The sequence below is a fragment of the Elgaria multicarinata genome, chromosome 3, assembly GCF_023053635.1.
Source record: "Elgaria multicarinata webbii isolate HBS135686 ecotype San Diego chromosome 3, rElgMul1.1.pri, whole genome shotgun sequence".
Taxonomy (NCBI): Eukaryota; Metazoa; Chordata; class Lepidosauria; order Squamata; family Anguidae; genus Elgaria; species Elgaria multicarinata.
Genome location: NC_086173.1, coordinates 91,565,237 through 91,588,979, shown reverse-complemented (window position 1 = coordinate 91,588,979; position 23,743 = coordinate 91,565,237). Strand labels below are relative to the sequence as shown.

The 23,743-nt window shown below is 42.0% G+C and overlaps 1 protein-coding gene across 4 annotated transcripts in view; it reads right to left on the bottom strand.

The window, feature by feature from the left end:
• GRIA1 (glutamate ionotropic receptor AMPA type subunit 1) overlaps window positions 1–23,743 on the bottom strand; it is a 233,476-nt gene that overhangs the window by 45,387 nt on the left and 164,346 nt on the right. For all 4 annotated transcript variants that reach the window (XM_063120901.1, XM_063120902.1, XM_063120900.1 and 1 more), the window contains exons 8-11: window positions 23,547–23,651; window positions 21,567–21,677; window positions 18,257–18,463; window positions 16,745–17,115 (exon numbers count right to left, since the gene is read on the bottom strand). In XM_063120901.1, coding sequence (XP_062976971.1) covers window positions 16,745–17,115; window positions 18,257–18,463; window positions 21,567–21,677; window positions 23,547–23,651 — 794 coding nt within the window. The remainder of the gene's footprint in view (window positions 1–16,744; window positions 17,116–18,256; window positions 18,464–21,566; window positions 21,678–23,546; window positions 23,652–23,743) is intronic.

Genomic DNA, 23,743 nt, shown 5'->3' with positions numbered 1-23,743 from the left:
TTTTAAGTATAGTTAAGATGATGGGTTGCAGCCAAACATAGCCAGGTTTAGAGCAGAGCCATTGAAATCAATGGCGCTTAAGTTAGTCATGACTAACTTTCCCCACTGATTTCATTGGATCTACTCTAAGCATGACTGAGGTCACAGCTAGATGGGGTGATCCCCGGGGATCATCCCTGTGTGTTCACATGACACACAGGGGATCCCAACGGCAGGGAGGGATGATACCTCCCTTGTCCCGTGTTCTCACCCTCCACTTCTAGCCCACTTTTTCTGTGGTCTCAGGCTGATCCCGAGACTGCAGAACTTGTGGACAGGTATTGTGGTTTGCAAGTAACCACGAGGAACTGGGAGCCAGGCACAGGCCACAGAACTCCTCAGGCGCTCTGTGCCCATCGGGGGTGGAGAGGGAGAGTGAGGAATTTTTTTTTTAAAAAAAGGGTTACGTTCTGTGCACGAGCGCTCCTTCTTCTTTAAAACAAAAAATGGCAGCCGTGATGTCACGCACTGTGTGTAGACCAGTGCGACGATCTCACGATCATAAAATTGTGAGATCGTTGTGGTAAAAACCCCTGGTCTAGCTGAGGCCTAAGTCTGGACCCCAAACAATATTTATACTGGGTCCAGACTTATGATGAAATGCAGTGAAAAAGACAGTCCTTGCTTGCCGTTGGCCTTTCTGAGAATAATTTGTTACCATTAAAAAAGCTATCAAGAGATGGGGAATAGGAGTTACTAAAACCACCCCTAAATGCAAACTCGTATTCTGTGAGAATTTTGTTGGAGGTGGGTTTCAGTCATAGCATGTGAATTTACATGGAAGAATTTGACAATTGATCTATTTATTTGTTTAGTTTTTATGCATAAAAGAAAAAGATGCTTCAGATACGATGGCTATGCAACCTTGAAAGGTTCAAGGTCAAATTCTCCTAAATCCACTTTCCTATTTTTATCTCTGATCTGTTATCTCCAAACTAACAGTGCATCACTGGCAGATCACAGCTTGGTGATCTCTTCCAGCAGGCCTACCCAGTCAAATTTTAAAATGTCTTAAAAGATTCTAGGATTTTAATAATGTAGTGATTTTATGTTTTTAATTAGTTTTATGTAGTTTATATTTTTGAATTCAGTGTTGTTCCCCACCTCAATCCGGATGGAGAGGTGGGTAAGAAATATCTTTAAATAAATAAATAAATAAATAAATAAATAAATAAATAAATAAATAAATCCCCCTCTTCCTGGCCACACATAGCTAGAATTCAAAGGGGGGGATTCTCACTGGCACCAACAGGATTTCCCCCCTCTGTGTTCCAGCTGCACATGCTAATGGGAGATTTAGAGTCCAGTTGCAGACAGAGTAATAGTAACTTTATTGTTTAGAGCCATAGGCCACGCAATATACATAAAAAGAAAAACAATGCAATACGATCACATGTTTATATATACATAAATACACATGTCCAACAGGATCAAAAATCATTTCCCTTAATTCTTGCAGAGAGAGTAAAGACTAGCCTCTTCTGGCAGGCCTACCCAGATTAATTTTCAGCCAAGAATTTTAAGATGTCTTGATTTTTATTTTGATAATGTATTGGTTTTATATCCTCTTTTAATTAATTTTATGCATATGATTTATATTGTATTGTTGTACTAATGATATTCTCCGCCTTGATCCAAAGGGAGAGGCGGGTGAGAAATAATTATTCTTATTCTTATTATTGTCTTTCAATGGATGAGGTTTTTTTGGGGGGGGGGGAATCCATCAGCTGACCCGACTCAATGCAGATCGTGTTGAGCCAGCTTGCAGGGACACGAGCCGAAGTCTTGGGGCTGAGCTGCTAAAAGCTCAGCAAGCTCCACTCCCTGGGTGGATGCCTCTGACATCCCTGGTGCCAACCCACCCACTTGCCTCTTTGCCTGATGAAGCCATTCACAAGGGATGGAATGAAAGACTCCTCACAGCTGCCTGGGCTTTCTGCCAGCAGCTCTGCCTTACAGTGCGGTTGAGAATGGCTGGACATCAACAGAAGAACGTCTCCTCACAGAGATGTTTTTGGCTGCTAACCAGTAGCTAACTGTGTACGGAGAGATCGATGGCCTGATGAGTACAAGTTGACAAGAGGAGGATAGATATAAATGCCGGATGGCATCCACTGACCAGATAGATCACACTTTTATTTAGACGTATCTTGTAGACATCATTATTTGTAGTTCAGTAAAAGGGAAAAATAGTGTATTCAGAGTGATCGATACCAAGCTTCAGTTGTGTGCATATTTCATTACAAGCATTCAGTCTGGCATTCAGTCACACCTCTGCATGGCAGCAGCATCCGCCAAAAGCAATTGGCATATTTATGGTGTCTCTTTGCACTTATGGGTATTGGGTTGGATCCAGATTTAAACTGTCTCAACTGTGCTGGTGGAAGTGGCCTTCCTTGACCCCTCCTTCCAATGGCTGCCCCTCCATCCCCCTGAAAATGCTACACAGAGAGTCAGAAGACCCATCTGAGTGGGGAAGACGGTGGTGAAGAGTGGGGAAGACGGACCCCAAAATGGGGTGGCAGGAGTTTCTTTGAGCACAGCCTTTCCTCTCACAGAAGGTCTCTTCCTCTTGTGGAAAGCAGATGCTTGATCCGACCCGAAGTTTCACTCCTGGGTCAGTCAGTGGAAGCAGACTTAAAGAGTGCTGTCTTTCTCCTTCAGCTAGTACTTGTGACACCCACTAGTAAGGGTATGATGGGGTCCTCCCCCTAAACCAACACTCAACATCTATGGCACCCTATAAACACATTGCAGCCCCTCACAAGCTGCCCTTGTTCCCAATGCAATAAAGTCCTTCTTATCTCATCTGCATGGATTGGCAACAACACAAAATCTCTCTGCTTTCGACAAACAGTGGTCATCTTGGATGGTGTTAAAAAGGGATTAGGCAAATTCATGAAGGACGGGGCTATTGATGGCTACTAGTCATGGTGGCTTTTATTACTGAAGCATCTGAGGCAGTGCGCTTGGGGAAAACTGCAGCGGAGGATTACTGCCCTCCTATCCTGTTTGTGGGTTTCTGGCTGCCCACTGTGGGAACAGAATGGTGGACTAAATAGGCCTTTGGTCTGATCTTGCACAGCTCTTATGTTCTTAAATAATATCTAAACTTTTGAGTATTTAGGAATATTGGTTGGGCAGGAGGGAGCAGGGCTATTTGGGCAGGCTGGCATGAAGTATTTTTCTGAACATAGTGCAATATGTAAATAGCCATGGCATGCTGATTAAATGGATGGGCATTTATCTTATTGTAACATTATTTCTGTTTTTAATTTTAATGTTGCAGGAAGATGGTGGCGGGCAGATCCGCTCCTTTGAGTACTGGCCGGGCTCCTGGGTTTGTGTGCCACTTGCCATACCCATCGGGATATCAAGCAGTGCATGAACCCTAGGGATGTCCATTATCAAGAAATGATGGGGCTCACCAGACGTCTGCGGCATGCCCGGCTTACCTTGCATTTGCATGCCGAGTTCCACGTTTTCCCCAAATTCTGAGGACTTACGTTTTGTTTGTGTGTGTGTGTTTTTTAAAAAATCAGGAATAGACATTTGCAAAAATTGCAGCTGCAAGTTGTGCAAATCATGGCCACAATTTGGAGAAATTATACAAATTGCAACCACAATTTGCACAAATGCCTATTTCCAAAACTGGTGTTTTTTTTTAAAAAAAATCTGCCAGCTGACTTGTTGAAGCTCGGTTTGGGACAACTGGCAGAAGACGGAATGGGAGGCTGGGAGGCTGAGCTGATGAAAGTTCATCAAGTCCCCCCCCCCCCCGATTCCTCCAATATCCCTAACCAATGCAGGAACTCAGCTAGGTCTTGGAGGAGTAGCTGCTCCTCTCAGTGCTGGCTGAGTCTTCTTCTGCATGTTGCTTGCTGCCCCAATGGGATGATGTAAGGGGCATCGTCCTGTCCCGAGTGCTGGTCAAGTCTGTTCACTGCCACTTGCCATTCCCATCAGTGTAAGTGGTGCATGAACCCTGAGAGGCTTCTTGCTGCCCACACTTCCCCTAGCCAACAAAGGAGCAAAGGGGACTGGGGAGATGCAGGGTGGGCAGAACCATCCTGGTGCCAGGTAGATTGGTCCTCTGGTGCCTTGCCCAGGATGGATTCAATATCTATTGATCAATTGACATCATACACCCTGGAGAAGATTGGGTGGCAGCATCCAAAGTGGTTCTGCATCCATGCAATAAATCAAACCAGCTTTCATTACTTTTCAAAAGCCCTGGGGATTGTCATGTGCTTCACATTCTGGATGATAGGGCATTGACAGTAGTGGAAAGAGACCAGGAGCCAGCATTCCTAGGCATGTACAGTGTCTCTAATCACAAGGAGTTCAAGGTCTGTTACTGTGTCTGTCCCATTGCTTGCAGTTCTATATGTGCCTATTGGTGCTCTGAGGAATGACACATTCAGTGTCAGAAGCAGAAAGCCTATAGACACCAGTTGCTGGGGAACATGGGTAGGAGGATGCTGTGGCACCTGAGCCCTGATAGTGGGTTTCTGATCAAGAGCTGGTGGGCCATGGTGTAAACAGAGTGCTTGACTAGATGGACCTTTGGTCTGTTCCAGAATGGTTCCTCTTATGTTCTTATGTTTACCCTACAAGAAATCTGAACTGAGCAGAAGTCCAAATTTAATACAAGTCCTCCTTTTGCCTGGGATCTGCTGAGAGTTGCTCATTTCAGTCTTAGCTTCCATCTGAGCCAAATAACATCTGACAGTAAATTGTTCCGTATGGCAAGGATTGGAGTTGGTAGTTATAGTGTGCAGCCTTCCCCAACCTGGTGCAGATCTTTTGGACCAACTCCTATCAGCCCCAGCCTGCATCGCCAATGCTCAAGAATGCTTGGAGTTGTAGACAAAAGACCTGGAGGGCACAAGGTTGTGGAAGGTGGAATGATTTGGGACACAGAGAGGCAACTAAGCAAGTTATTCAATCACACTGTTGACTTTCTGGCTGATTATGGTCACATATCCTTGCTCTGGTTTTGAGTACCAGAGCAAATTCATGCGTGCAAGTATTTTCATTATTTTCTGGTGCTTTGGATAGTTATGTTCCATTACTTCTCTTCTCCTACTGAATCCTGCCCATTCATGTGTCATTGTAAATGGCCACAAACCTAGCAGCATTTCTCTCTTTATTTTAAACTTGAGTGTATTTCTGTCATGTTTTAAGGCAGTGTCTTGGGAACACACAGACTTTGGCCAAGGCCTTTCTTAATGTCAGTGTGAATAAAATAAACAGCCTTGACCTTGTGCTTAACACAGGCCTCGGGCTTTTATCCAGCAACTCCTGTGGTGAGGTAAAGGAGGCTGCTGTGCTATTAAGTGGCATAAAAAAGAAAGAAAGAAAAAAGGAGGGAAGCACTGAGTAGTGCATCTTATATTAGTCACTGTTTCTTCTTCATAGCATTAATATAAATATTTAAGCAGGATTTTTTTTTTTAATTGATATATATAAAGCCTGAAGAAATGGATGAAGTCTTCTCTTAAGATTTTCATGGTAATGCAAAATACAATGAGCAGACACATCTGTCTGCAGTTTGGACCCAATGCTGTATGGCGACAATCAGATAAAAGGAAGTACTTCTTCACACAACACATAGTTAAACAATGGAATTCACTACCACAAGATGTGGTGATGGCCACCAATTTCGATGGCTTGAAAAGGGGGTTGGATACATTCCTGGAGGTGAAGGCTGTCAATGTCTACTAGTTCTGATGGCCAAGTGCAACCTCCAGTATCCGAGGCAATAAGTCTATGCCTACCAGTTGCTGGGGAACATGAGCGGGAGGGCTCTGTTGCACCTGTGTCCTGGTTGTGGGTCCCTGGTTTACAGCTGGTTGGCCACTGTGTGTTCAGTGTGCTGGACTAGATGGACTCTTGGGCCTTAGCTAGGCCTAAGGATTATCCCAGGCAAATGGAGGACTTGTCCCTGCCTGCTCCCAGGATCTCCTGTGTGTCATTTGGATGCACAGGGATGATCCCGGGACAATCCCGGGATATAGGCTTGGTCTAGCCATGGCCTTGGTCTAATCCAGCATGGCTCTTCTTATGTTCTTATGATTCAGGTCGAAAGCCTGGATTAACACATTTTGAAGGTTAGGAAGCAATAATACCATCTAAAGAGCTGTAAATGGTGGTTATAAAGGCACAATTTATGCAAGAGTAAAGACACGAACAGCTGCCACAATGGAAAAAAATATGTAATTTCCAGAGCCTCCATTGTCACACACAATGGAGGTTCTAGACAAGAGCAGATGGGATCAGGATGAATTGGACCATGCTGAAGTCACCCATCCCTACAAGTCAGTCAGTTCCACTGCTGAACAGCCCCTCACTGTTACAAGTTTCTCCTCATGTTTAGCTGAAATCCATTTCCCTGTAACTTCCAACCTTTGGTTCCAATCCTTCCCCCTGGAGCAACAGAGAACAAGCCTGGTCCATCTTCTGCTTCAGATGCTTCAGATATTTGAAGACCTATTTAGGCCTTCTGAACCTGAACAGGCAAAGGCGTGAGGTGAGGGAGCACTCCTGTCCCCCCTCCTCTGCCATTGCATTCATTTCCCTCTACTCATGGAGGGCAACAGTCTGAGGAGAAGAACCTCCTGTATCCATGGAGGCTCTCCACACAACCAAGAACACTGATTTTCTTGCTTTATGGCTCATGTGGAGAACCTCCATGGATACAAGAGGCTCTCTTCTTCAGACAGTCATCCTCCATAAGCTGAGGGTGACCAATGTGACAACAGAGAGCTCCTTCTCATGTGTATCCTGTATTCAAATTCAGAATGCCTGAATATGGATGATATTTCCTCTTAACCTTCTCTAGGCTAAACATACCATTCACCACTTGATATCCAGACCCCACACCATCCTGCTCACCCTCCTCTGGACACACTCAGGTTTATCAATGTCTTTGTTGAAATGTGATTCCCTGAACAGGACACAATACTCCAGATGAAGCATGATCAACACAGAATAGGGTTGGACTTATCCAGTGAAGTCTGTTGGGTTTGAGATTATGTCTGTGGCTGTTCTGATTCACTTTTTCAAGTCATCATCTGGAACAAGTTCACACAATCTTTTCCATGGAAGCATTAGGCCTACCTAGTGGTAGTTGAGCCTGACATCCTATCCACTGCCCAGGCCTGACACAAATGACATAATGTGATGTGGGGCAGATTTACATAGAGCCATACACACCATTTTATGATTCTTTCACCTTTTATTTGAGGGAGAAGGAAGTTGGAATTAGGCATGTACATGCACTGTACCTCATGTTTCAATTATATACATAGTAAGGGGACATGTGGTACTATAACATCAACATGCTTATGGTATTTCCACAAAGACTGTATGAACAAGCTGTTGGTGTAGAGTTCTTGAAAGATGAATGTGTTTGAATGTAGGCTGACTCCCTATCCTTGGACATATACCTCAAACTCAACATCTTTAGCAAGTGTGGAAAGTAGGTCATTTTATTTGGGCTTTATTTTTTTGGCTGGTATTAAACTAAACTGAGATGTGAGGAAGGTTAAAACAGGCTAAGTGGCTCCTATTGTGCACAGTTTTGTTATTTTATATTTTTGAATTAGGACAATTCACTGATTGAAGTTTTTTCAAGTTGCTTAATCATTGGTGTTTCCTTCAATTAATTGATTGCATGTAATTACATTTGCATATCAGCAAATCCTCAATCTGACCTTCGGACAAGTAGTTAATAAATGCAATTAAAGTTGTGTACAAGCAAAATCTCAATCTAGGCACTGTTTGGAAGATAATGAAGGAGATGTGAGATAAATTTACATTTAATAAACAGAGCTACTAATTTAAACAGAAAGCCCATCCTTATTATTTTCTCATAAATTCATGATTACAGTAATATACCGGAACCAAAATGCCATTAAAAAGAACTAAACAAGGCTGTTCTTAAATCTGAGTCCCACTTACTTTGATTCAAATTCACTCCCACATTTAATAAACACGTTAGTTGATTAATCTATTTACAGTTAAAGCTTGTAGGCTAACTTTTAATATAATCTTAGTTGTCATGATCTTTACAAATGGGATGAAGTTAGAAAGCTAAGTAAAATGAGGGCCAAACCAAATATTACCCCTCATTTTTACTCTAGAGTAGGTGGAGGGGGACCAATCAGGATCAGGACACTAGTGTGTGTTAGCCCTTTCCCCCTGCTATGGCCCTGATGGCCCTGCAATTTCTAATGTAAAATAGTGGTCCATTAGATTAACAGATCACAGGTGTGACTCCCCCAATCTGGATTGGGCCCATAATAGAGGGAAGCAAGGTTAAATTCCCCCCACCCCCACTAGGCTCCCAATTCAAATTGCTCCCCTGTACCTACTCCAAAGTAAAAAAGAAAGAAAAGGCATAGCTGGCAGTTACGTCTTTAAAGTAATGCCTGCTTTTACCCTAACAGTGCAATCCCATGCATTTACAACTCAGAAACAATGGCCATTGAATTCAGTGGGACTTAATCCCAAGTAAGTGTGTATATGATTGCAGCTCATGGGTCTTACTTTCGAGTAGATGTGTATATGTTTGTGCTACAAGTTTGCAAACCTATATGCAATTAAGAAGATAAAAACATAAAAACATAAGAAGAGCCATGCTGGATCAGACCAAAGGCCCACAGAATGGCCAATCAGCTGCCCATGAAAAATCCACAAGCAGGACATGATTGCAAAAGCACCCCCCCACCCATGTTCCCCAGGAAACTGCCTCTGACACTGGAGGAAGCATATAGCCATCTGAAACAGTAGCCATCAATTCAATAGCCTTCTCCACCATGAATTTGTCCAATCGCCTTTTAAAGCTATCCAAATTAGTGGTCATTGCTACAACTTGTGGTAGTGAGTTCCACACTTTAACTATGTACTTCCTTTTATCCCCACTGAATCTCCCATCAATCAGCTTCATGGGATGACCCCGGGTTCTAGTTTTATAGAGAGGGGAGAAATGTTTCCCTGGCCACATTCCACACACCATGCATTTTTATAGCTCTATCACCTCTTCCTCACTTGCTTTTTCTCTAAGCCGAAGGTCCCAAACACTGCTCCTACAAGTGCCATGGTGCTCGCGGGGACCTCCAATGGCACCAACGAAGCTCTCTGCTCCTTGCTCCTTTTTAAAAAAATCTTTAAAGAATATTTTATTAAAAAGCTTGGGAAATGTTAGTAAAGCAATCTTCTTTCTCTTCGTTTCTAGCCTCTGTCCCCTTTACCTTGGTATTTCTCCCTCCCAGCCTCTAACTATACTATTTCTCCCTCCCTCTTACATTGATCATTCTCCAGTCCTCTGGTACTTCTTAGGGACATGTGATGTAGTTTTGTTAGAAAATTAGCAATTTCTCATTTGAGTTCTTTAAGAAATCCAGGATGGACATCATCTGGGCCCAGTTATTTATTAATTTTCAATTTGTCAATGTGGTTGAGAACTTCTATCTTTTGTCATCACTATTTATGCTGAAGTTCTTCAGTGTCCCTTTCTGAAAACTTAGTTCAGGCAGAGCTATCTGCTCTATACCTTCTGCAGTGAAGACAAACAAAAGAATTAATTCAGCTTCTCTGCAATCTCATTATCCCCCCCCTTTAGTACTCCCTTAACTCTATTGTCATCTAATGGTTCAACTGCCTCCCTAGATGGTTTCCTACTTTTTATATATTGTCATCTAATGGTTCAACTGCCTCCCTAGATGGTTTCCTACTTTTTATATATTTGAAGAACTCTTTATGGGCTTGATACTGTTAACAATATATTCCTCAAAGTGCTTTTTTGCATCTCTAATTGTCTGATTGCTTCTCCTTTGCAAAACGTTGTGCTCTCTTTTGTTCTTATTTGGACAAGACCTCATTTTCTGAAGGAAGCCTTCTTTTCTCTAATAGCTATCTTGACACTGCTCATTAAACATGCTAGTGACATTTTGGACTTGGTGCCATCTTTCCTCACCTTTGGTATATATTCTAGCTGAGTTTCTATTATTGTGGTTTTAAGTAACTTCTAAGCATTTTGAAGGGATTCAATCCTCTTGACTCCCCCTTTCATCTTAGTTTTTGCCAGTTCCCTCGTTTTAGAGAAGTTTCCTCTTTTGAAGTCAAATGTGACTGTGTTAGGCTTCCTTGGCAAATTTCCACTTAAATATATATTAAGTCTAATAGAACTGTGGTCACTGTTTCCAATTGGTTCACAACAACACTCACATCTCACAGTAGGGGCATGTCTACACCATCCATTTATCCCAGGGTCATCTCTAGGTCATCCCTGTGCAATCCAAATGACACACAGGGGATCCCGGGGTCAACCAGGGATGACCAGAGACTTTCCCTGGGATAATTGAAACTGGGGATTTCCCGGCTTTCCTGCGGTCCTGGGACAACCCCAAGGACTGGGGCCAGTGTGGCAGTGCTCCCAGCTCCTCCTTCTGAGTAGTGGGGCTCTTTAAATGGGCACGGAGCTGCACAGGGTGGGGAGCAATTTCACTATCCCCAGGATTGCAGCAGGCACTTTCATTTAAAGTTTTCTATTTTTTTACTTACTTTTTCAGAGGATTGGGGCTGCAAAATTGTGCGACTGGCTCTTCCTTCCAACCAACACCCCCCAAACCCATGCTGCAACAAGGACATTGCGCTGGTGTATGGATGCTGGGGGAGGAAAGAGGAAGCTGGAAAGCCCGAGATCCTCCCCCCTAATTCCTAGAAAGCCCATAGGTGTAGACATGCCCTAGGTCTTGGGCGACACTATTTAGGACTAAATCTAAGGTTGCCTCTCAACTGCTTTGGTTCAATGACAAACTGTTCTAGGGCATAATACATCTCAGGATAAAGTGGAGAGGAAGAGGAAGATTAGGTACCCTGTCTTGGGTACTTTGCAGGAAAAAAGGTGGGATATAAATGCAATAATAATATAAATAATAATTGGAAAAAATAATGTCACTGTTATGACTGGAACATGCATTTATTTAGTCAATGTGGAGGTAATTGAAGTCACACTTTATTACAACACTTTCTTGTTTGGATGCCACCCTGATTTCATCTTTCATCTCAAGATCACCCTGAGCATTCTGGAGCATCTCCCTAGTACTAAATTATTTTTGAAGCCTGGTATTGGCCTCCACAGTGCTTCTGGGTCTCTTAGGTTTTCTTGACACTATGCCCTCTTTGACATACAGAGCAACACCTTCTCCTTGTTCTTCCTATAGAGTTTATATCCAGAGATGACTGTATACCACTGTTTCTCTCCTTTCCACAGGGTTTCTATTATGCCCACTGTATCCAACCAAGTTCCCCTTTAAAATCAGGCACTCCAACGCTCCCATCTTGAATCGGAGGCTTCTAACATTAGCAACTCTAACATGTTCATCTCCTTTGACTGGCATTTTTGACTGGCTATCATGTCTCACCCCTTAGCTAGGACTGAGTCCTAGGGAACATAATGTAGGTTATGTTTGCGTAAAGCACAAAAGTAAATTGGTCCCAACAGCCAAGGCAGCAACAACAAAAAAGCAACTATTGTGTTGGGTTGTATAATATCAGTTAAATAAATAAATTCGACAAGCACTTCGCTTGAGCCTTTTATGGCTTCAAAAATTAAAAACAAGCAACTTAATATAGGTCTGAAGTAAATTACCACAGAAATGTTCATATATAAGAGGCACCAAACACATTTCAATCATAAATTGATCTTCATCTGTGGTCTAATAATATCACAATCACAAGTTGTCATGCAACAGTGGTATTATTGTTTTACTTCATTTGGAAGATTTGACTGAGCGGCAGGGTTCTGTATTCTTCTTTTACATACGCTTATGTAGGAGCGTTACATCTGAGCAGACATTTATTGGATTGCATGATAAATAAATGATTTAAAATAATTTGAAGAATACCATACTCATTTATCACGCAAGCCAGAATGTCTAGAATGTTTAAATTGTTCCATCTCCACTTTACAAAGTGCTGGTGATGATAAGCTGATGGAAACCAAGTCCATTTTGTTCTATCAGTTATAATAACCTTATCCCAACACATGGAGCTGAGATAAGAGAGGGTGGTAAAACTTAATTTTTTCGCTCTGCTTGTGCATGGTCCTAACAAGAGCTTTAATGAGCACAAGATATTAGATATCTCAGAATCAGTAATCAGGCAATGGCCTTTTAAAGTCCATTAGTATCAGAAATGTTACAGCTGTCCAAGTGCCTCCAAGGTCTTTGTTTCTCTACTGCCTGGCCTCTCATGAGTAATTTGTCTAGCAGAAAACTAACAGATCAGAACCAGGGCATATGGACAGAGCTTGCCTACTCATTGTGCACCAGTAACAGCATGTACTGGTGTCCTCCTTATAATGTAAGCCTATGCGGCAGGGTCTTTCTATTTTATTGTTTTACTCTGTACAGCACCATGTACATTGATGGCGCTATATAAATAATAATAATAATAATAATAATAATAATAATAATAATAATAGTTTCCGTGTGTCATGACCTCAAAGCATACATACAGTTAACTTCCATTCAAACTGGGCAAATAGATCTCAGACAGATGTATTTCCTTTAAATATCCCAGGAACAGGCACGACAACGTTCAGCAAATGGACATTTCACTTCACGTAATTATTTGGCTATAAACATCCAGCTACACTATGGCATAAACCAGGCTACCAAATTTGGGGGCATTCTTCCATGAAATTCTGCAGAAGCCATCAGAGCAGGCGCACAGTAGATTCCAACAGAAACAGGGGTCTTGCAAAAGCCATTTACTTCACCAGGGTGTAATGGGCTTGCTAGAGATATTATCTAGACCTTATTCCATCTCAGCACACTCCAAGGCCTAATCTAGACCTACAGCCCTTTCACAATGGAGGAGAGGTGATTGTGACTTTTCCTGCTCCTGCAATCGGCACTCACGTAGTACACCCGAGCAAAGTTTCCCGCAATGACAGGAGTGCTGTTGCGGGAACACGTGTGCCGTTATGGCAGTTCTGCGTATGTATGGGCAGAAGTGGGTGGGGCTAGGCAGATGGCTACGGGACACAGGATTTTTTAAAATTACTCGTCAGGGGTGTGCCAGAGTGCAGAATATGGCGAATATGTGCTCTTGTGCAGAGATATGGATGTATGTTTTTTTAAAAACAAACAAACCACTCATCGGTAAAACATGCTGATACCCATACTAATTGGCTGTTTGCTGAGCCTGGAACTCATGGTGAACAGCAATGACCTCATGAAGGGTGTGGGGGGGACACCACAAATGTTCTTCACAATGGAGGTGAGAGAGCCAAAAAAATTGTGACAAAATCAGTCTATTCTAGGAAAACTGAGAGGTGGAGCCAAGATCTCTGCAGGAGCAGGTAAACGTCATGTGGCCCATTAGTGATGACTGCGATATAATCCTGCAATACACAGCTGGTGTAGACTTCCCCTAAGACAGCTTTTCCCAGTCTGGAGCCCTTCAGTTGTTTTGGACTTTAATTTCCATTAGCCTCATCCACCATGGCCAATGGTCAAGAATGCCAGGAGTTATCCAAAACATTTGCGGGACACCACATTGGGGAAAGCTGCTCTAAGGTTTAGAGGCTTCTGCATTAGCTATAGCCTTCCCTGTTCTGTACACATTAGACCCTCTCTGCCAACCAAGTGAGCAAGGACTGTGAGCCCTGGGCAGCCTTGAATCTATTTCTCAGTGTCCTGAGTGTCAGTCAGCAGCTGATGCTCAGCCAGCAGGGACCCAGGTGATACCCTCCTCCAGGAAGTGAAATGGGAGGACAGCTCCAATTGCCATGCTCCTCCCAAATATGGCTGCTCTACTCCAATTCCCATCTGCTTTCTCTTTTGATGGAAGTGCAGCAATGGCCACACTTCAGTCAAAAGCAGAAGCCAGCAGCAGCCTCTGCCAGGCCAAGCACTAAACAGCTAGCAGCTGACCAGGCGGTGGTCGCTGGCGCACTGACACCAAGCCACATACATGGAGGGAGCCCTTGTATTGGCCTCCCCAAGTCTCATCTGAAGTTCTGTGAGATCTTGCTGATGTTTGGTGAGATCTCAGTCCAAGCTTTATATGGGAAAAATAATTTTAAAAATCCACAAGCTGGCTGAACTCAATGTGATTGAGTTGGGCCAGCTTGCAGGGAGGTGAGTTGAAGTCCGAGGGGCCGAGCAACTGAAAGCTTTGTGAATGCCAATCCCTCCCGAGGCATTCCTCTGACATCCCTAATTAATAGTGATCTACCTCGCAAGACTGAAAGCTAAAATAAAACACATTTTTCAGATGAAAGAGCTTTGATGCCTTGTCTTTGATGCTCTCCTTTGTTTCTCAGTAGTTTTGAGCTGCCCTATCAAGTTATGCTAAAATTCTGGATTAATCCATTGCATTTGATGAGAATATCTCCATTCTGTCCCAACCCACCCCCTAAAGAGCTGGGGGAGAAAGGTGTCAAAAAGAACCAGAAACGTCTTTCTCCAGATTAAATTGAATGGCCATGGCCACTCTTGTCTTTTTCTAGGCCTTGCAGAATGATATGGAAGTGGGCTTGTAGAATGGACTGTAACAATTCAGACTGCAGGTGGTTCATATCAACTTGTAATGCTCCCTCATTTTCAAAAACAACAACGCAACATCTCGCAATAAGAAAACCTTGCACATAGACAGAAAGGTCCCAGCCTATTTCTTTGCCTGCTAGGGTGGTTTCCTGTCTGCAGGGAAATCTAGGTGTAGGTGGTTATTCAAAAAATGTATCTCTCAGATGCAGCCTAAAGTGGTTCGCCCAGCCCACCACCTTGGCCTTCTACACCTCGGTCTGTTGTTGAAGAAGCCTCATAGAACTGCCTTTAAGAGGCTGATTTGTGCAGAGGGGAGAAGATTTGGAGGGCACTCAGGAGCTGCATGGGGGAGAAAAGGACACAGGAGTCCTGTCCCACCAGCATTATCCTCCCATTTGTGGAATAAGAGATTTGGATCCAACCCAGTGTCTTCAGGCATTTCAGTCTACTTCACCTGGGATGGAGGATCATTGTCCAGCAGACTGATATTCAAGTGTGCAAAATCCTAGATCAATAATTGCAGAGTATTCAGCTACTGCAATTGTTCCATTCAAAAGTGTTGACCGTTCTGTCCCTCTGGTCATCTGATGCCTTTGGTAAATGCTTAAGGTGGCATTCGTAAACCTGGCCTACCACTAATTAAAGGTGACATTACCTAAACCTGCATCCTGCTCCTTGAAATGACCATCCTTCTTTCCTTGCAGCCCCTTATGCCTGGAACTGCCTCCTAGTATTCCTCCATTAGACCACTCTTTTAAATCCTTGAAATCCTTCCTCAAATTCAACTTTTCTCTAGAGTTCTGATTGATTGATTGATTTGTACCCTGCCTTCCTACCAAAAATGGTACTCAAGGCCTTGGTACAACCCTCTAGTCCCAGCACCCTACTGCAACTAAATCAAAGCATGTGTAAGTGAAATAATTGCATATTCTGTCCCTGTTTACTCCTCCCTCCATTTCCTTTGCCTTCCTCTATTGTCTCTGTTACGAGCTGTGTATGGCATCATCATCAGAGATAAACTGTAGGAGTGGTTCACTTATGCAGAGTGTACTCCTACCAGAGCAGCTTCTTTAAATATTTCTTCTGCTTAATTTTTTACAATACTTAATTTTTTCCCCTAGACATTCAAACTAGCGCCTGAAGGAGGAACACAGGAGAAAAGACTTTTAAGTGTCACTCCAAATTCCATCTCAGACAGCTTTATGAATAAAGCATGGAGTACACATGTTTGTATTCCACATAAATAATATCATGCTCTTCCTTGTCATGTCTTGAATATTTCAGGCCTTACTGAGAAACCAGGATGTACAATCTGGCTGTTATTGATTTGTTTACAGTGTGTGTGTGGGGAGTGGGGGCGGAACCAAAGGGAAAAATGAAGGACGTCTGCAGTGGTTGGGAGGACTACCTTGAACAAAATAATTCCTTTTTTGAAAGTGCCATTACTGCTGGCTTTTCAAGTTGTTAAGGACTGAGATCAGCCTTTCCCAACTTGGCACCTTCCAAATGTATTGTACTACAACTCCCATAATCCCTAGCCCGCATGGACATTGACTGAAGGTGCTGGGAGGTGTTGTTTGTCCAACACATCTGGATGGCAACTGGTTTGGATTAGAGATGGGAACTCGCCTAAATTCTCTGAAACTACTTCAAAGCTCATTTTTCATTTTTGACCTGTTTTTCAGCTTATTCTAATGGGAAAAGTGCACACTTCTGTGCCTATATTAAAGTACATGCTTTTCCTCCATTGGCTAAAGCAAACCCCCCCCCCAAAAAAAACCCAACACCATTTTTTGGGGGGGAAATACGGATTTCAAGTGTGCATTTTTTTACATTTTTTAAACTAATTGCAAATTCAGAAATTTGCAAACATTTCTTGGAAAAAAAGTGCTCCTGCTCGTGTTCACTTTCAAGATTGTGAAAGGGCCATGTTCACTTGAGCTGCAAACAGAAAGGAAATTCTTACACATAACCCTAGTTGGGGTAGGCTGCATCAGAGTAATGTATCTTGCTTCAATGTATTCATAAGACATGTTGACTTCAGACTTTATATTGGAGGCGAAAAATATAAAGGAGAGAAATACCCCATAACATGTGGTGAGACAGACACCCCCACTGGATATTTAAAGAAAATTACTAACCTTGGAGATATATCACATCCTTGTTGCATAAACGCTCCCAAGGAGAACCAGAGACTGTTAAATATCCCAAATTCATTGGTTTGGTCGTTGGCTGGCTGGTCACGTCCTTCTTCAAGCTCCTCATTATGCCACTCATAAGGGCTGAAGCGACTGACCAGAAAGAGGACAACACTTACTCCAATGTAAGCAAAAACAATACACATCCAAATCTCATAAGCTAAGGGATCCAGGAAGGAAAAGACCCCAGGCTTGGACTTTTGTGGTTTTTTAATCATGATAGATATGCCCAGGCTCATAAATGGTTTGGAAAAGTCTATCACTTCCTCTCGCACTAGAGTGATGGTTAATGGCGCAACAGCCACATCAGCTCTCTGAAAAGAAAAGGAGATCACTATTAGATGTTTTGAAGATCTGCGATGCACACACACACCCAGTAGGTATTAAGGGGTGGGGATGTTTGGGGAATTAAATTAGGGTGTCCATATGGAAAGGCTCCTGTATCTTTAACAGTTGTATAGAAAAGGGAATTTCAGCAGGTGTCATTTGTATGCATGCAGCAACTGGTGAAATTCCCTCTTCATCACAACAGTTAAAGCTGCAGGAACCTTGTCCTCCTTTTCATATAGTCACCCTAATTAAACAATATTTTCAGTCTCCATTTTTATATATCAAGGTGTTACTGGTTTTCTGCTGTGAAGTTTGTTTTTCAGGGACCAGGGTTTTTTTAAAAAGAAAAGCTGAGTAAATAATGACAACTTTGAAAACCTTTAACAGTACAGTTTATATTTTATTTACATAACACTGTTTTCCTGTTTTGTATTTCCCCGCCATCCACTGCCACATCTCATTGGCCTAAGCAGGTTTATCTTGTTATAATTTTAAAAATGTTATAATTTTAAAAATGTTTATCTTGTTATAATTTTAAAAAGCTCCTTCCCCTGTTATTAATTATTAGTAATTCTTCTCTTTTTCTAACAAAGGGTTTAATCTAATGTTAGTCCTACTTTGAATAGACCCATTGAAATCCCATTCATTTCAATCGGTCTGCTACATTGGATTCAACCCAAATCTGTTGATATGATCGTTCAACTAAGGCCACAATCTAGGACCGGTGACATCTCAGTTTCATAATTACAAAACCAGGAGAAGAGAATCTCCTGTTGGCCATATGCCTAGCCACTTATTTCCAGATGGAGATGCTTTGCTACTAACAAATGACTGACACAGATAATTTCAGATGACTGAGAATAGTTCAACTCATGTGGCTATTTGCCAACTGTACAGTATCATTAATGGTACAACACTCTGACTAGCACAGATTTTAATATTTATCTGCCTGTTATGGGCAAATAATGATCAGCTATGCAGCAACCGGACACAAATGGCAAGTGACTTGATGCAAAATGATGTGAAATCTCTGGTGCTCATCTAAATTGAACAATACACTTGGGGATGTTCTTGCATTATTAGCTGTTACAGATTTTAAATCCCAGATCAGAGCTAGAAACTTACTCCATAGACTAGCTCACCGACCATGCCATTCCATAATTTACTCTCAGGATCCCGGGCGCCATACTTCCCATCAGCAACAATCTGCAAGCTGTAGTTGTAGCCAACGTGTTTCGCAATCTCAGCAGCCAACTCGACACAATATCCTTCGTACCTGAGATTTCCTTCCAATGGTTCATTCGTCTTCTTCTGCATCACATATGGGGATTCCTGGGAGAAATATAACATTACAGATCCATCTTTCAGCTTTCCACAAGTGTGCATAAAGCCAGAAAAGAATGAAGTCCTCAGCACTCATGGTAACATCTTCTGGAAAGTGGCTGGCTACCAACTCTTCTACCCAACTTATTAAAAAGAAAAGTATGGGAAATATGGAACTGACTAAAGAGAAAAGTTATCACAACAGAAACTCCCAAGGGCAGAGGCCACCAGTTGGGGAGGAAGCAGCAGCCAGGCACCTCTCCATCGTGCCTGGGTCCAGCTCCAGCTGAGAGCCCCCTCCCTCCTGCTACCAACTGTCACTGCTGAACTTTGTAACTAGGAACGTAGTGCCTGAATTTGCTTTTCTCCCCCCCCCCAAAAAAATCCCCTTTCCTTTTATGTCGTTTTTTTTTTTTAAAGATTGTAAGCCTGTGGGCAAGGACTGTCAAGAAATATTTTTGTAAGCTGCCATGAGAGCCTTTTTTGGCTGAATGGTGGGATAAAAATGCTTAAATAAATAAATAAATAAATAAATTTTCCATCTCCATGAACCTCATAACTCTGTTCAAATAACTGATAAATTCAAGCTAGCCCGGTGTCCTATGAAGAGATACAGAGCCACTCAGCTACTTTCAACAACATTCAGGAACTCTTGCCTTTATCTTCCACCCATGGCATGCTCTCTCCTGGCAGCAAGCCAGTAGAAGAGCAAGCACATCCTGTTACTAGGTAACAACAGGATGTGATTCTTATCTATCCTTGAATAGATCATTCCTGGTGGAGCTGGAGCTCATGTCTATCAGATGCATAGAAATAGTCATTTGAGCCCATGAGCAGGCAGCATGGTGATGTCAATGCTGTAGGACAGTTGCCATGAATAATGCTTGGCATTCCTTGCAACAGGTAAGGAGCTGAGAAGAGTTTGTCTGGCTGCTGGGAGTGGGCAGACATCTTTTAAAGTTGCACAGATTTTCCCCTTGTGCCTAAATATGAAGGGAGGGAAGGGAGGAGAACAGGTTGGTTCCTTCAAATCTCCATAATGTGGACGGGCTTTAATGGAGAGGCTTTAAGATTTCCACACTCTTCCAAATTTTTCCATTCCATTTAAACTTGAATGAAAGGATTGATACCACAACACTTTTTGTGCGTGGAATTCTCTATGGAGAGGTGGTACAGGGAACTGGTGTGTGTATGTGATTGAGAGGGTGGGAAGGGAGGGAGGGAGAGAGAGAGACAGACTGTAAGGTGAAGAGGATGGGTATTATACTAGTAGCCCTTGTTGTGATTTGATTTTTGAAAGCAAAGCATCTTTTGCAGGTGTTGCAAAAACCTATAAAATATGGAGGAAAGCACAAAGAGAGGAAGCTATGGAGTGAAAAATGGAGGAAAAGGCATGGTTAGGGTTTTACTTCTAGAAACTCTCTGATAATGTGAACACACACACACAGGTGCACATATTTTATTTATTTTTATTTTTATTTATTGCATTTTTATACCTCCCAATAGCCGAAGCTCCCTAGGTGGTTCACAATACACATGCACACTCACACTAAATTGGGGGGGAAAACCAACCCATTAACTAAAATACTTGAAAATAATAAACCCAAATATAAATAAATAAACAGCTTTGAAGAAAAAGCATATTAACCTTTCTGTTCACTAATAGGAAAAGCCACGTCATATCAAAATCATAAACATGTTGAAAGATCCGTGGTGTGAAGGGGTGTTGGAGGAGTTGCTACCATGAGTTTTTTTAATTCCGCAAACAAGATTGCATCAGTTGATTCTACATATCTAATCAGATGAAGCTATGTTACAATGTCCAGGATATTGTGTGAATTACTAGTAAAGTTTGCATATGCAAGATACTATCCAATGGAACTCTTAGGATTCTTTCAGAAGATAATCATGTCATTTATATGGTAAATCAAAATTTAAATTGCAACAGAACTGTGATGCTTTGTCCATCTCTAATCACAGCATAACTTGCTAAGCCACAGCAGTCATGAGAGCTGCTGCCAGATATGTACACGATCACCTTGCTCACATGTCAGATGCTCCATGACTGTGCATACCAGGAGACAGCAAGATGTCTTAGGAGGACCGATCTTTTCTATATACAGCATATGTTTATGGAATTCTTACTACGAATATCAAAGAATCACAGAATAATTACATTACAGGGTATTAGCACGCTTCTATTCCAACCCCTTGAGCCCTATTGAGTTTCATGCTGCCATTGTCTGATCTTTGAACAGCTTCTTGAATTATGCTAGTAAATTTGGAAGCTGTTCTTAATATCAAAACTGCGTTTTTATTCTTACAACATAAAGCTATGGTATCACCTCAGGATCAATTTTTCTCAAGCTTTTAAATATCTGAAGATTATTACTACATGCGCCTGAAAGTCTGTAGTATTTTTCTGACCGTGCACTGATGGATCATCTATTATTCTCTTTTTAAAAAAAATAATAATATGTGGCCCGACTGAGGCATGTTATTCCAGAATCAGGAGTGACCTATGTCAAGAGGAATGATAAGAGTGACACAGAAGTGTTGTATATTAAGAAATATTGCCACCACTTGCTAGCAAATTTTCACCTTGCTAAAGTTCAGTATGTGATGGTTCCATTAATGCAAGGTTGGGCAACTTGCATCCTTCCAGATGTTCTCAGCAGTCCTACAACACCCATCAGTCCTAGCCAACATAGTCAATGGTGAGGAATTATGGGAGTTTGTGGCCAAAACTCGAGGGCCACAAGACGTCCCATCTTGAATTAAAGTCATAGGAAAATAAAGGTGACAACCCTTATTTATAAAACCGTCAAGTGATGAAACCCCCCGATGGCTAGAGTGTCTCCTTATCAGGAGTTTACTTTCAATAGCTTAATATTGATTTTTGATCACTTGCCATATACCAGTTTCATTCTATTCATATGAAGGATCTGACTTTTACATGGTGAGTCTTAAGGCACTCCTAATTCAAATATTAACTTCTTCTCCTGTTAACTTACTTATAGTGGAAGAAGTAGTAGAAGATCCTAAATGAAGGATGGTGTATAATTAGGAGGGAGTTTTTACAGACAGACGAAGTACTTGACGTAACACTTACTAGAATAGTTGTAACAATGTAGGTCCTGTTCTGGAGAGTTGTTGTCTCGTTTGCACCTGCTTGATCTGTGACTGTTGGAACAAGTTTTTCATCTTCATTCCAATATCCAATCTAGTAATGATAAAGAGATCATGGTGTACCTTTGACATGAAACAGGTTTTAGAATCTGAGGCCTTAGCTAGACCTACCTGTTAGTCTGTGACAGAGGGGTGAAGATCTCACAATAGTTTTATTGCGAGATCCCCCCTCTGTTTACACATGGTGCGCGACAATCTCAGAGGTGGAGGCGTCGCACCCGCAATTTTTTTGATTTTCTTAAAGGGGAAGATATGCACGAATGCTTGTGCAGAAAAGGTAAGGGTTTTTTCTATTAAAAAAATACTTTCCCCACTACCCCCAACCCTGATGGGTGCCGTGCTCCTGAGGAGCTTTGCTCCCCGTGCACGGGTCCAAACTCCTCGCGAGGAACTGCGAGGAGCCAGGACAAACTGCAGCGCCTGGCCACACCGGGCCTAATGGGGAGGACGAGATCCCAGGGCAAGGGATCCCCTGTGCATCATGTGACCCTCCCCGATCCCGGGATCCCCTGTGCATCATGTGAACACACAGGGACGATCCCGGGGATCGCCCCAGGATTTCGCCCCATCTAGCTATGGCCTGAGATTTAATACTAGTGGGAAAAACGCATTGTTAGCCAGGATGAGAAATAAACCACTCCTGGCAATTTCTATCATATTCACATTTTAAAATGCTATTATGGCTTTTACCACTGTCACCTTAATGTCATAGCAAAACCATTGACATATTTTACAAATTATATATCTGAATCTTTGAGTTCATTGTTATTTTCTGAGGAGGTCCTGACTTTTATGGCTCTGTCTCCATACGTGTGTGTGTGCGTGGGGAGGGGGGAATATGGTGTACATATGTGGAGATTACACACACACACACACGCAGAGCCATGAAAGTCAGGATCTCCTCAGAAAATACCAGTGAACTCAAAGGTTCACCACATTGCTTGGTATATACAGCATATGGTGTACATTATGATACATGGTGTATATTATAATTCGTGGGGGCAGGTAATGTGATGCCCACAGGACACATCTCTTGACACCCACTGAGTTGACCTACCCCTCCAACCTTTGCCTTGAACTCTGCCTTTGGGGCAGGTTACCTGTCCTTTGTGACTAGCCACACCTCCCATGGCAACCAGTTTGTTGTGGTGCTCTGGACTGTTTCTAAAAATGCCAAATGTGCCCATGGGCTCAAAAAAGTTGCCTATCCTTGTAGGATTTAAATACATACATACATACATACATACCTACTCTGAACTAAGTCCCACTGAGCTGATAGGGGCTTATGTCCAGATAAGTGGTTACAGAATTGTAGCCCTAGAGTAAGTTATGAATAGATTCCCTTTATAATCAACCCCTCTGTTAGTAATTGTGCTTAAAACTGATTGATTCACATTTTTAACAACTATGCACCAACATAATTCACAAAACCCTATTTACACTGGGGATGCTTGAGGAATTTGGTCTTTATAAATTCCTAAATGAAATGGCCTGGTCTGCGCCTCTCAGAATTATGTATGTATCGGAATTAAGCTATCAACCAGATGTTACACTTCTGTGGATGCTGCAACACAGCTCTTGGCACATTTCTTGGCAGTTTTAAACATAGCAAAATATCTATTTAAATACACATTTTGGTAGAAAGAGTACATTGAAATTTGTATTAAATAATATTTAAGTGTGCATTTTGAGATGATTAAAGAAACAGAAGATTGATATGGAAATGAAACTGAATGAAATTATGGATAATAACTTGTGAAGGTGGCATTGACCAGAAGTAGATTGATTCATCCATGCTTAATTTACACATACATAAATAGTCCATAACAGAAATGTTCTCAAAAACAAGTTCCAGTTGCAAGATAACTCCCTGCTGCTTTTCAAAACAAATAAAACCTTTTACCTTTCTGATCCCATCGTGTTTCATTTCAATCACATGAAGGGTGTAATTAGTCCGGTGTCCTTTCTCATTAAACTGGACATTACCTGTCAGTCCTTCAAAACGCACCTATAATAATAATATTATTATTAATAATAATAATCCATTAAATATTATAACTCTTAGTATTCTGCCTCTATTCACACTTTTAAATAAGATCC